The sequence below is a fragment of the Carettochelys insculpta genome, chromosome 22 (genome assembly GCF_033958435.1).
Source record: "Carettochelys insculpta isolate YL-2023 chromosome 22, ASM3395843v1, whole genome shotgun sequence".
Lineage (NCBI taxonomy): Eukaryota > Metazoa > Chordata > Testudines > Carettochelyidae > Carettochelys > Carettochelys insculpta.
In genome coordinates this window covers 4,591,943-4,606,519 of record NC_134158.1, presented here as the reverse complement: position 1 = coordinate 4,606,519, position 14,577 = coordinate 4,591,943, and the positions used below count along the sequence as shown (strand labels likewise).

Sequence of the window (14,577 nt, the reverse complement as noted above, 5' to 3'; positions counted from 1 at the left end):
AGATTCTCAGCTTAGTGACGCTGGAAGGTGAAATGTATTGGGTGTTATCTGGGAATGTTAAGGTTTTAGCGCATCTCCTGAAACAACACCTATAAATATGATGGATACAATACGTCTCCAGCATGGTTAAACCTGATTTACAATTTGGTGAAATTGTTGTTAAAATTGTTCCCCAGCAGTCTGTGGAGACAGACCTGGGGAAGGTAGTAATCCCTGTCATTGTCATCTAGGATGAGCTGTAAATCCCTGAAGAAGTGCTGGAGAGATTTTAGCTGGGGGCTGTGCATGGGGGTCTGTGGTTCTCTTTGATGGATCTGTCCAGTAGCAGGTGACGTCTTACACACACAGACCCAACTAGCTCCTGAAAGCTCCTTGGGACAAGTGGATGCTCATGTGCCTGTGAAGCCTCAGTGACCCTCCACATCAGGACCAGAGCCCTAGTGGCACGTTTTTCACCAAAGCCTCCAGGGCGGGATTGTTACCACTGGCACCTTCCAATTCAGCAAACAACCGAGTCAGTTCCAGGAAGGGAAAAACGCCCAGCACTTGCTGAAGGTGGGGTACAGTGTGAGCTCAGGAAAGGGAAACTCACCCTGTTCCCCAGCCCAGAGGGAGCCATGGCTGCAGGGAGCCCCCTGGAAAGTCTCCAGGAAGAAGCCACATGTCCCGTCTGTCTGGAGTATTTCACAGCCCCGGTCACTCTGGAGTGTGGGCACAACTTCTGCCGAGCCTGCATCAGCCAGTGCTGGGAGGGACCCAACCCAACCGCCTCCTGCCCTCAGTGCAGAAAACCTGTGCAACAGAGACACCTCCGGCCCAACAGGCAGCTGGCAAACATGGCAGAACTCGTCAAACGGCTGAGTTTGCAGGCAGCTAAGGGAGCAGGAGGGGACGGGGTGTGTGGGGAGCACCAGGAGGCTCTGAAACTCCTGCCGCTTGTAGAAATATCCTCATCTGAGGTGATTTATATGTCCCTGTCCATGAGCTGTGGTGTCTGTATGGTTGCCCTGCACCCTAACCAAACAGCTCTTAAGCTAAGCATTTAAGATCTATAATCTGCTTTACCAGCAGTGGTGACATATTTCCCTCACAAACCACATCAAAATTAGATAAATTAAAAAACCATATTCACTGTTAAAATGAAGTTTTAGAAATACAAAATGGCCGCCGGAGAATGACAGTTAGAAAATGACAGTTGCAATTAATATTCGGCGGGCTATGAATATGTATGAAGTTATGGTTTGAAAAGTTGCAAACTGATTGGTTAATAAGGTAATAAGGTTAATAAGGTTAATAAGGTTTAAGGGTAATAAAGGTCTGCAATAAAGGGCTACCATAACAAGGTGGTCGAAATAGGCAGTACCATTTTTGAGGGGATAACCTTTAACTAGGAAAACCCCACTACTTAACTAAGGGGAAAACCTCTCAGAAGGAAACCCCGCAAATACTGGGCTCTCCCCTGCTTGGCCAGCAGGGCAACCCACTTAACTAGAGAATTGACCTAGCTTAGTGCAGGCAAATTCTTATTCTTATAAGATCTGCTCCCCGCGGTAGTCGGCCAAGGGTTGAGCGACCTGGTGAACCTCAGGAAGATCCAGGAATAAATAAATAAATATAACTCGGCTCTGAAGTTAATCTTTCCATTTTACAGCACGCATCGAAGGCTGCACGGTCCGTCCCGGAAGCACAGTAAGTAGCTGAGGGATTAGATAGCAGTGCTGTTACAGCAGTTACCTATTGTTTAAGGCTACAAGCCATAGTATTCAAATCCTGTGCCTATTCCACAAAAACAAGGGCTTACATCTTTTGTGCAAGTTAGCTTACCAAAATTCATACTTTTGAGTTATAAAATAAACCCTGTCTCCCTGTTTGAACCTGACATCTTGTTTGTATTTTCTTCCTTGGGTAAACACACCGCAGCAGCGCAGTTCACACACCCTGAAACCCCGTTGTGATTAGACCCACCGTAGACAGCGAGCAGGGTCGCGGGGTAAAATCCTGGGAGCATTGGTAAGGACTCAGTTTTAGTCCAGTCCATTGCTCTGGTGTGATTGACTTGGCCTACTCAATATTCAAATTTATTCATACGTCACTCACGTCCTCGATACCGCTCAGGGTCTGAACTTCCACAGCCCAGGAACTGCCGCAGCTGCTGGAATTCCCACACGATTTTCTGCCTCTCGGTTTGTGTCTGTTTCTGTAGGAAGACAGGGGACGGGCTGGTCAGGGACATGGGTGGAGCCTGGGCCCTGTCATGGGGAGCTGAGTGCGCAGGAGGGAGAACGTCTTTGGAAAACCTGATATCTGACGTTTGACTCTATTCTGGGCATACAAGATAAAGGATTCTCTCACAGTTTCCCGTTTGGCCCCTGTTACCTCTGAAAGGGAGGTTTCCAGGCCTGTCATTCTCTACATATTCTGTCATTCATGGGCTGTTGAAGTTCAGACCCTGAGCGGCAGGAGGCCGGGCTCAGCGCCGCACTGACAGAGACGCAAGTGGAGAAAAAAGAAGGAAGTGTGTGTGAACCAAAGGAGCAGACCCAGCAGGCAGCACTGCCTGGGGACAGTCCGTTCCCTTGGGGAGGGTTTGTGGGAAAGGCACAAGGGACAGATACTAACTCATCCCCTGCAGTGGAATCCCTGCCCTGAGCCATTTACACTCTAGCTGCAATGGAAGCTCAGGGCTTGTCTGCACACGGCTCTAACCCACCAATCCCCGATCACAGAGACACTCACTTGCCCTCCTTCACCAAGGCCACACAGGAGTCTGCCTCCAAACCGACCTCCCTCTGCCAGCCCTGATGGTTCATAACAACAGGCACCTACCAGGTACTCCCGGCTTTTCCCCTCTCCAGTCGCTTTCAGTCCCAGCAGCTTTTCTCTCTCTTCTCTCAGAGTCTTCAAACAGGCCTGGATTTTTCCCTGAGGAAACACAAAGGATTTGGGAGGTTTTACTTTGGGTCGAGAGGGGGGTGGCGCTGGGTATTCGCCCCCAGAACTCAAGATAACTGTTAATCTTTGTGAGGTCAATACTCCCCAGGAGAGGACACGTTATTAGTGCAGCCCCAGGGCTGGTCACAGCCAGACGTGTTACCAATTCACGTTAGGGCTTTTTAGTAATTTGCGAGAGATCTGGATTCTGCCCAAAGCTTTGTGGGTACTTGCGAATTGCCGAGAGGTGCAGCACATTCCAGGGCACTGGAGTCACATGGGGGTGAATCAGCTGCTCCATCTGAGCCCTGTTGTGGGTGAGCTGAGGGCACCTGAGGCCCACACAGCGTTCAGCCCAGCGACCTCCTCTAGTGCCGGCCGCAGCATCTGAGTTTAACCCCTCGTGGAGCTGCGCAGGAGTTCAGCCTCCCAGTGGGAACCTCCTCTCCCTGCTGGGCCTGGGGCCTTCAGCAGCGCGTCTTTCCCTCCCAACCGCTGCTCCTCTTCACTGCTCAGTGCTGGTGAGATGGGCGTCATCGAGTCACAGCTGCCTTTAAAGCAGGTAAAATCTTTTGGTGAAAAAGAATCGCATCCCAGCCTGGGTCTCCAGTAACGATCTCTGTGTTTCTTAGGACTTGTCTACACTGGTTTTGGTTTTGTTTGTTTGTTTTCCCAGAAAAGCCCCTTTATAGGTGGGGGGCAGATCCCACAAACCCCTGTGCCCACAGTGCAAAGCTTGCTAGTCTGGTCTAACAGGGCATTTAACTCAAAATCGTAACTCCCCCAAAACAAACAACTTCCACTGACCTCCTCCCCCTTTCCAATTTGAAACTGACTCAGTGTGTACGAAGGAGAGGAAATTAAGACTTAATTGGCCTCTTTGGAGACACCTGGTTGTAGCTCTTATGTCAAATCTGGGCTCTCTCGTGTGAATGCTCCGTATTGAAATGCTCTGGCAGTGTGAGCGCTCATCTCGGAAATAACTTATTTAGGTGTTAGAACACTGAGATAAGTTACTGCTGAAAACCCTGCAGTGCGGACACAGCCTTAGGGCAGGTCTACACGGGTCACGGAAGGGACGATCTTCTGGGGCGTTGTTTTGCACCTGCGTGAAACGGCTCATTCTGGGGCCTAGGTTGCCCCCGAAGCTCCTTGCAAGCCGCACGGATGAAGGAATGCCGACCGGAGGAGCGCACCCATCGACATTTGGCAGTGAGGACAGGGACCAAAGGTGACGGCTGCAGAATTGATTTTCGGAATGCAATTGGTGTAACTAAAGTTGCGTAGCAGCCACTGACATTCCCAGTAAGAGCAGACGTAGCCTCAGGGGATGTCAGGCTATTTCGAAGGCAGGCTAGAAACAAAAAGTGAAGCTGGCCCAAATACTGGGCTGAAACACACCTATTGCTTAAATAGGCTCCCTCTTTCCCCACTCCTCCCCACAGGCATTCGTTAAGCATCCCCCCAAAATGGAGGCCTGCACCAGGTGACAGAGTTACATGTCTTTAAAGCAGCCATCTCCGAGACCTACAGATCAAAAGCCACTTACAAGCCCTCAGGTTAATTGCTGGGCCTGAGGAAAACTAACTCCAGAATCTCCAGCAATGGCTGTTTTTAGCACCTCTAATGCTAAACAAGCACACAGGGCGTATTTCCAACTACTCACACGAATTACACACTCAGCAGGTCAGAACATTAAACATAATCGGTCACAAAACATCTTTTATTCAAAGCATCTCTAAGTTATACAGATTTACAGTCACAGCCCATTTTCCATACAGCACAGGGGGGAGGGGTGTCCCTCACAAAGACAAACTTAAAAACTTCCTTTATTGCCTTTTTGCTATACTGCAGCATCACTAATTTGTATAGCAACTTTCAGGCCCTGAAGGCTGCACACACCGGAATGGTGCCATTGACTTGTCAGTAAAACGCAAAGTTATTACCCATCAGCCTGGACAGCAGCTCTGTACCTTGTACTCCTGGTCAGCCTCCTCTATGGGAACCACAGTGTGAGCGCAGTGAGCCTTGGATCTATCACACACCACACAGATGGGGGTTTGATCCTCTTCACAGAACAGTTTCAGAGCCTCCTGGTGCTCCCCACACACCCCGTCCCTGCCTGCTCCCTTCGCTGCCTGCAAACTCAGCCATTTGACGAGTTCTGCCATGTTTGCCAGCTGCCTGTTGGGCCGGAGGTGTCTCTGTTGCACAGGTTTTCTGCACTGAGGGCAGGAGGCGGTTGGGTCGGGTCCCTCCCAGCACTGGCTGATGCAGGCTCGGCAGAAGTTGTGCCCACACTCCAGAGTGACCGGGGCTGTGAAATACTCCAGACAGACGGGACATGTGGCTTCTTCCTGGAGACTTTCCAGGGGGCTCCCTGCAGCCATGGCTCCCTCTGGGCTGGGGAACAGGGTGAGTTTCCCTTTCCTGAGCTCACACTGTACCCCACCTTCAGCAAGTGCTGGGTGTTTTTCCCTTCCTGGAACTGACTCGGTTGTTTGCTGAATTGGAAGGTGCCAGTGGTAACAATTCCGCCCTGGAGGCTTTGGTGAAAAACGTGCCACTAGGGCTCTGGTCCTGATGTGGAGGGTCACTGAGGCTTCACAGGCACATGAGCATCCACTTGTCCCAAGGAGCTTTCAGGAGCTAGTTGGGTCTGTGTGTGTAAGACGTCACCTGCTACTGGACAGATCCATCAAAGAGAACCACAGACCCCCACGTACAGCCCACAGCTAAAATCTCTCCAGCACTTCTTCAGGGATTTACAGCTCATCCTAGATGACAATGACAGGGGTTACTACCTTCCCCAGGTCTGTCTCCACAGACTGCTGGGGAACAATTTTAACAACAATTTCACCAAATTGTAAATCAGGTTTAACCATGCTGGAGACGTATTGTATCCATCATATTTATAGGTGTTGTTTCAGGAGATGCGCTAAAACCTTAACATTCCCAGATAACACCCAATACATTTCACCTTCCAGCGTCACTAAGCTGAGAATCTGCATTTCAGTACACCGTGGCTACGTCTACGCGTGTACGCTACATCGAAATAGCTAATTTCGAAGTAGCGACATCGAAATAGCCTATTTCGATGAATAACGTCTACACGTCCTCCAGGGCCGGCAACGTCGATGTTCAACTTCGACGTTGCTCAGCCCAACATCGAAATAGGCGCTGCGAGGGAACGTCTACATGCCAAAGTAGCACACAGAGAAATAAGGGAGCCAGGCACAGCTGCAGACAGGGTCACGGGGCGGACTCAACAGCAAGTCGCTCCCTTAAAGGGCCCCTCCCAGACACACTTTCATTAAACAGTTCAAGATACACAGAGCCAACAACTAGTTGCAGACCCTGTATATGCAGCACGGACCCCCAGCTGCAGCAGCAGCAGCCAGAAGCCCTGGGCTAAGGGCTGCTGCACATGGTGACCACAGAGCCCCGCAAGGGCTGGAGAGAGAGTATCTCTCAACCCCCCAGCTGATGGCCGCCATGGAGGACCCCGCTATTTTGATGTTGCGGGACGCGGATCGTCTACACGTCCCTACTTCGATGTTGAACGTCGAAGTAGGGCGCTATTCCGATCCCCTCATGGGGTTAGCGACTTCGACGTCTCGCCGCCTAACGTCAATTTCAACTTCGAAATAGCGCCCAACACGTGTAGCCGCGACGGACGCTATTTCGAAGTTACTGCCGCTACTTCGAAGTAGCGTGCACGTGTAGACGCAGCTCCAGTCATCAGGGCAGTTTTATTTCCTAATTCCATCTCTTTCTTGTTTAGCAACCAGGTGATAGAGTTCAGCCACTGCCACACTTTCCATCTAGCTTTCAAGTTTCCCGAACCTATTTGGACCAGATCCATATTGGCATGCACCTGCTTTTGAATAAGACTATCTTGCAGCTGTGACAAGCGGCTCAACTTGTTTTTGATCACCTCTGTTGTCAGATGCTACCAGCGTGCTGCTCTGCTCTCTCTAGTGTTGGTATCACTCGGCTGCGTGCGCGTGTTCCCTCTGTGCGCTGCCCCAGCTCTGCAGATAGCCGACACAGCAGACCCGAAGAGAACCCCCAATGACCACAGAGTCTAGTAAGGTGCGAAGGCACGTCGGCCAGGTTTATTGCCGTATTGGACACAATAGTAGTTCCCTGTAGACTTCTTAGTCTAAGTCAGGGCATACTACAAATATGCACCCACGGTCAACGGACTCGGCTCAGTCAGTGGCAGGACTTTCCACTGCCCCCTTGGCCGGACCCAGACTACACCCCAGGAGTACATTCTTATACACAGGTACAAACAATTCACACATCACTCCTGACGTACTGAGGTACAACCCTTTGTACGTAGTCAGGTGCCGCCTCTCACCTTGTACATGTTGGTTCGAACAAAACAACTCTATCCATCATGTTACCCTTCTGCCCCTGTCACTGGGATGGGTCGGCCTGTTCTTTCTTCTCTGTGGAATGTTCCAGGGTCGGGTGTTCTGGTGCCATGTTCATACTTCAATATGCTGGGTAGCTCTGTTTATGCCCCATCAGCCCTCTTCATGCCAGCGTCTGTGAGCAATGCATCCCTTCAGCGCACAGCTGCACTTTGCTTTCTGTTAGCAAAGGCTTGACCATTACTTTAGTTCAGGCCTAAGGCCTCATACTGGGCCTCTACTTACTATAGACACAACTGAGTTGTGATGCAGACAAGGGATACAACTTAACTGCAATGCTAGGAGGGAGCAAGGCCTTACAGTACGTACTATCTAACCCTGAGTGACACAGAGGGAAATAGAAACTGCAGAATTTATACGCAAGTCCTCAGACATGAAACTGTACCTCATACACAAAACCAACACTAACCAAACACACCTTTCTGCTACACTCGCTGTCAGGGGAAGGGAAAGGAGAACCGGGCTCCAGCCCTCTCTCTGCAGCCCCCTCCTCCAGCTGGTGGTGATACTCTGGGGCTACCCCAACTCACCTGTGGCCTTCATATGGTGGGCAGGCTGTGGGGTGGGGCAGGCTCTGGGAGCTGCCCACCAGTCTCCATGGGGCTCCCGCTCCCCTGCGGGCTGTGTGGGCAGGGAGTGAGGGTCCGATAGGCTGTCCCTCTACAGCAGCTGCCTGCAGAGCGTAGGCGGTATAAGGAGGGGCAGACTCTGGGGGGGCAGGTGATGTGGGGGGCAGGCTCCACAGAGCTATCCCCCTGGAGCTGCCTCCGCATTGCCCGCAGGTTGGCTTTGGGGGGAGGGGGGGGCTGTTTCCCCCTCCAGGCTGCTTTGGGGGGCGTGTCTGTGCAGGTTTTTTCTCATCATTTGGGGCTGCGTTGCGGTATCTTTTTTGTTTTACTTTGTGGTTTCCTTGTCACTTGAGGCCTCTACCATTTTCTGTAGTCAGCGGCCTCCAGCCCCGCAAAGGTTCCCTGCTCCTGCCACACGCCTGGCTGAATTCTGCTCTTCTTCCTCCTTTCTGCTCCAGTCTGATTTTTCTCTTCTTTGTCCTTGCTGGCGCCTGATTGAATACTTTTGGTGGCTGCCAAGGTGTGTGGTTGACACCGGTTCTGCAGTCCGGTGGTCTGATGGTCTGAAGAAGTAGGTCTGTCCCACCAAAGCTCACCGAATAAATTATTTTGCTAGTCTTTAAAGTGCTACTTGACTGCTTTTTGTTTTGGTTCTGCAGTCCATACAGGGTTAACAGCTCGATGGGATCAGCATGCTGCAGCGAGGGGTCAGGCTTTATGCAGATTAGCTGATCGCTTCGGGAGAGAAACAACCACCACAGATGCAGCTCACAGGTCTGGTGGAATAACTTGTTTTAGAGCTGAATTATCTGGTGGGAGAGGTTTTGCTTTGACCAGCTAGAAAGGAGCTGCAGGATGAAGAACGTCGGTGTACTTGCCAATCTGTGAAAATCTTGTTGCAATGCTCACGTGATGCATTGGCTTTAGTCGTCATGACATACAAAAGTGTCCAGACAGGTGGGCTGTGTAAAATGTTCATAGCATTAAGTCACCCCTCCCACTTTTTGTTTTTTTTTAAAAATATAAATAAAAGAAAGAAAGGTCAAGGTCAAGTGTAGTATTTGAGATCACCTGCAAATGAAGTGTCAGTAATCTTGGTCTACTTTTTCGTTGGCCAGTAACTTTATCTGTTTTGCACAATGGTATTTTATGCACTGTGCGTGGTTGAACTGCATCTATCTCAACAGAGCCATCCAGCATGGGAACTGTAACAGAGGATGTGGATACTCTAAGGATACTCTGTGCTATGTTCTCTGTGGATGTCTGGTTCTCTCCAGGACCTGGCAACTACAGCATAACGCAATCCTAGATTGATTTATCGAGGCCCTCCCGGCAGCCCTGGGTGGAGTGACAGTGGACTGCATCATCCCGGACACCAAAAGCCTGCTCAGACCAGACATCGTAATAACTAACGAGCAGGCAAAGAAGATCACCATGGTGGATGTCTCCATCCCCTTCGAAAACCTGTCAGTGGCCTTCCGGGAAGCAAGGGCAAAGACGCTAGATAAATACACACCGCTAAGGACACAGGGCTACAAAGTGGAGGTACATGCCCTGCTGGTGGGTGCCCTGGGGGCCTGGGACCCCCAGAACAAAATGGTCCTCGACGCCTGCGGCATCAGCCGCCACTATGCCCGCCTCACGCGACAGCTAATGGTGTCAGATGCCATCAGATGGTCCCAGGACGTCTACACAGAGCATATTACAGGCCTCCGCCAATATCAGGACAAATAACTGCCCAACTACCCAGAACTCATCTAACGGGCCCTACTACACAGAGAGAAGCCATCTCTTTACCCTTTCCCTAGCCTCCCTTTTCTTTTTTTCTTTTCCTCTCTGCCTCCCTTCGCAGTGCATTCCTCCCTCGTTCCCTTTCCACTCATCGACCACGACCCAGCCAACACGGAATATGGGTAACGAGGACACGTGACGAGATGACGAACACGATACAGGACTGGGCTAAGTGGAAGCATTGGCTTCCACCCACCTTTTGAACTATTGCTGAAGTTCCACTTCCCTTCCATCTTGGCCAACCATGGAATGAAAAGATGGACCCCACGTTGGGGAATGTCGCACCCACTACCTCATGCACTCTTCTGATTCTTGGACCATGCTGCACCTCACGGGTGATGCCCCCCCGCCACACCGGGTACGCGTTCGTCCAGACGAGGCTCCTTTACAAAAGGATCCTGCCTACTTCAAAGTCTCTTTACGCCTATGAGCAGAGGGGAATAATAGCTCCCGTACACCCTGAGGAAGAGGGACGCGAAGGGGATGTGCCCTGCCTCACCCGGCTGCTGTTCCAGGAGTAACGGGGCTCCCCAGCCAGCCCCTTCTGGGGCGCTGAGCTAATGGGGCGTTGGCCGCTGTGCGGGGAGCTCGGCTGTGCCGGGGCCGGGCCTCCTGGTGGGGGCGAGGAGCTGGGGCTGCTCCCGGGGGTGGGGGAGACGTGGCGCCGCTTAGCCCCGCTGGGGGTGAACGCTGCTCTCGGAAGTCACCTGGGGCGACGTCCCCTGCAAGCAGGGCGCTGCGGGACCCAACTGGCCCGAGCCTGCCACGGTCAGGGGAAAGGCGCCCCAGCCTGGCAGGGACCTGCTGCAGCTGGGGAACCCCCCAGCCCAGGGAAGCCCCCATCAGTCCCAGACCCACTGAGGGCAGGGGAGGGATGCCGATCTCCCAGCCCAGCCCCATGTGGCGCCTCCCCCTGCCTCAGCCTGGGGGCTGTGTTGGGGGGAGAGCTGGGGGGGTCCTCTCTGCTGTAGCCCGGGGCCAGCCAGCACCCCAAGCCCTTTAGACCTGGCTCCACCCCAGAGCCCGCATGCCCAGGCAGCACCCTCACCCCCAACCCTCTGCACCAGCCCTGAGCCCCCCTCCCACACGCCAGGCCTCCTCCCCCTCCCCCCCACGCTTTGTCAGACTACTGATATGGAGGGGACTTGTCACATTTCACATGAGGGGTGCAGGAAACAAATTCATTTCACAGGTGCCTGGGAAAAGTTAGCGGCAATGCTGAGTCTGAGCCCGGGTTTTACAGAGGAAGCATCAACCCAGCTGGGCCAACATCCCAGCCTTGTTTCCAAGGGGTGACCAACAGCTGGGGGGAGTGGGGGCGGGGAGGGGGACAAGCAGGAGCAGAGCGCATGAGAGAGGGGACTTGCATTTTGCTCAGGGTTAATAACCCCTTGGGACTGCCCTGCCGTGCACTATAAGAACAACAAGTCCTGGGGCACCTCAGAGACTAACATTCTGGAGCATAAGCTCTCGTGGGCAAAGTCCCGCTTCATCCCAGAGTGCGCCAGCCTTTCTAGGTGGCAATGCGCCCACTGCTCGCCTTTTCCCTCTCACTCTACAGGCTCGTCTTCTATTGGCCCAGCCTGCTACTGCTGACTGAGGACTGTTTCTCACTGCCTCTCTCCTTCTCTAGAGTTGCCCACTGCTCGCCTTGTAATGATCTGCAGCGCTAAGGGTCTGTCCTGATCGCTTCCTGGAACAGCTGGTGACAGTCTCGCACACATACAGCATCCATTCTCACTCACACAACAAGGAGCTTTCATTAGCACAGCTACAATCAGTACTGAGACTGAACAGCAAGTTAATTTCAAAACCATCACACTGAATTCAATGTCAGATACAGGTGAACATTACACAGAACTGAGAGAGTTTTATACTACAGGGGTGCAGCTTGCTTGCTTTTAGGCCCTTTTAGGCCCCATGGAAAAACTGCCAACTGTCTTCAGTTGCATCTCCTCTTAGTCTTAAACCTGCACAATCAAAAACTTTCAATCTGTTCTTATTGGTTAACCAAACCAGGTCTGACCAGGGGGACTGGAACAATTTTTCTCATGGGAGTGCTGATGAAAGGGAGTTACAGCCCTCTGCTTTCACCAGCCCTGGAGGCCTGCTGACCTAGAGCAGACCTGCCTCTCACAAACACTTGGATTCTTTTCTCTGCAAAAAAAAAAAAAAAAGGGCAGTCTCTTAGCATTTTGAAGGCTAACAAAATAATTTATTAAGGGGTGAGCTTTTCTGGAATAGACCCACGTCTTCAGACCATAAGACTCAATATTTAAGGCACAGACAACCAAAACTAGTCATCAAGGTTGACTAATCAGAAAAATCGGAATCAAAGTGGGCACATCAGAAGAGCGGTAGGAAGGGGAGAAATCAAGAGTCACATAAAACAAAGTGGCTTTGTCTACACTAGCCCAAAACTTCAAAATGTCCATGCAAATAGCCATTTTGAAGATTACTAATGAAACTCTCTTTAGAATGCGGGGGGGGGCCGGATGGGGGGCAGCACTTGGAAATTGCAGCAGCTCGCGCTGCACAGCTGGTCCAGATGTGGAAATCCCCTTATTTTAATTTGCTGATAGGAATAAGGGGATTTCGAAGTTGCCGGGGTTCTTTTGGAAAAGACCCCCACCTAAACCAACGCCGCAATTCCAAAGTGCCCAAACCCTGCCCTTGCTAATGAGGTGCTAAATATGCATTTAACTGCTTTTAGAAATGCTAAATATGTATTTCAGTGTTCTCTTAGTAGTTTTTATAATAATCATTTCTATGGTAATTTCAAAGTTTTGGGCAAGTAAAAACCCAACCTGAACATAAAAGCATAAGTGATTCTTACAACAAGTTTACATACAAAGAACTCTGTTTTTGGTTCAGAAAGAGAACACCTTTAAAGTTGAATTCTATTTTTTTACCAAGACTATTGCCCCCCGAAGGGAGGTGCACCGTTCCTGGAAGTACTGCAATACCAGGTCGATGCGTGGAGTGGATGGAGCAAGCTCCTATTCCATCTCCCTGTTCCAAAAAACCATTTAATATATAGTCCTCAGATAGAGGACGTATCAGATATTAAACTGATAAGAACAGATTAAATGAGTTTTAATGAGGGAATGTTTCAGATACAGCAAGGAGCTTAACAAATTCACATACACAGGGATATATCATCTGAGAAACTAGAACAGGTTATGGAGCGTAATATACAGTAAACAGTATCTTAGTACTTACATAAGAAACCCAACTAGTCTCAGATAGACAACAAAACACAGTTACAAACAAGAGATAATATAAAATATCGGCCTTTTAACCAATCTCTACCCTGACAAGAAAAAGGGGAAAATACTTCAAAGTCGCAGACAATATAAGATATTGGCCTTTGGATCCATCCCCATCCCTAGGGGAAAATCAAAAAGGGGAGTATTTTACAGATACTAGACAATAAACAATATCGGCTTATCGGCCAGTCCCTGAGAAAAAACAAGTCTTTGAACATAAAACTCCCCGACCCATTAAGTACCAGGGAGAATAAAAAAAAAAAAAAAGAAAAAAAAATATAATAATAATTAAATAAGTAAATTACAATAGGAGAAAAAAAAATAAAAAAAAAATTAAAAAAAAAAATAGATAAAATTAGGAGAAAAAAGGAAAACACAAAGGCGCTTGGTAATCAGCTGTCAGTATATTGGCGATGGCCCGTGATATGCTCTGTGTAGATGTCCCTGGACCACCTAATGGCATCGGACACCATCAGCCTGCGCATCATTCGAGCATAATAGCGACTGACCTCGCAGGCTTCCAGGACCTCATCATTCAGGGGGTCCCAGGCACCCAATGCCCCCACGAGCAACGCATGGACCTCCACCGAGTATCCCCGGGACCGCAAGGTGTCGGCCAACGGGGCATACTTTTGCAGTTTCTTGGCCCGGGCATCGCGGAAGGCCGCCATGCGGTTCTCAAAGGGCACCGTAATGTCCACAATGAAGATCTTCTTAGACCGCTCGTCCGTCACAACGATGTCCGGCCGCAGAAGGCTGTCAGTGCCAGGGATGGAAGAGTCTACGGTAACGGATCCAAGGGTCGGAGGTAGCGCTTTCACCAGCCGGTCTTGGATGGCGTTATGGCGGCGCTGCCAAGCCGCCGAATGCACCATGCAGCCACAGAGGACGTGGGGAAGAGTCTCCAGCGGATATCCGCAACGCCTGCACCTTTTATCGCGGGTCCCGTGGCGGACAGCGCCGTTGAGCGGGACGCAATTAAGGCGCGCTCGGTGGATGAAGCGCCAGTCCACAAAACGGGTAAAGTTGCCAGCCCGGAGGAAGTGGTTACTGGCATCCCAGTGGCTGGTCACGTCAAACACCTTCCTCTGATCAGGTTTCTTCCGCAGAGCCTCGGCATATTGGTGGCGAATGGTGCTCTTTAGCAGGCGCTCCAGCAGGGTCCGGGCGGATGGGGTGACGATGGTATGTCCTACTACACTTGATCTTAGCCAAAAGGCCGAGAAGCGATACAATTTTGTGAAAATTTTACGCAGCCCACCCATCTGGACACTTTTACACATCACGACGAGTCACCCGAATGCAACACGTGAGCCTTGCAACAAGATTTTTACAGATCGGCAAGTACACCTACTTTCTTCATCCTGCAGCTCCTTTGTAGCTGGTCAAAGCAAAACCTCTCCCACCAGATAATTCAGCTTTAAAACGAGTTATTCCACCAGACCTGCGAGCTGCCTCTGTGGTGGTTGTTTCGCTGCCTAAGTGATCACATAATCTGCATGAAGCCTGTCCCCTCGCTGCAGCGCGATGACGCCATCGAGCTGTTAACCCTGTATGGACTGCAGAACCAAAACA

At 50.8% G+C, this 14,577-nt stretch overlaps 1 protein-coding gene and 1 pseudogene across 1 annotated transcript in view; one reads left to right on the top strand and one right to left on the bottom strand.

Annotated features, from left to right (window-relative positions):
- Positions 1 to 14,577, top strand: part of LOC142024631 (uncharacterized) — a 72,932-nt gene that overhangs the window by 19,004 nt on the left and 39,351 nt on the right. Inside the window, 2 exon segments of the mRNA XM_075016772.1 lie at positions 1,537 to 1,553; positions 8,780 to 8,812. Coding sequence (XP_074872873.1) covers positions 1,537 to 1,553; positions 8,780 to 8,812 — 50 coding nt within the window.
- Positions 12,666 to 12,841, bottom strand: LOC142025411 (U2 spliceosomal RNA; annotated as a pseudogene).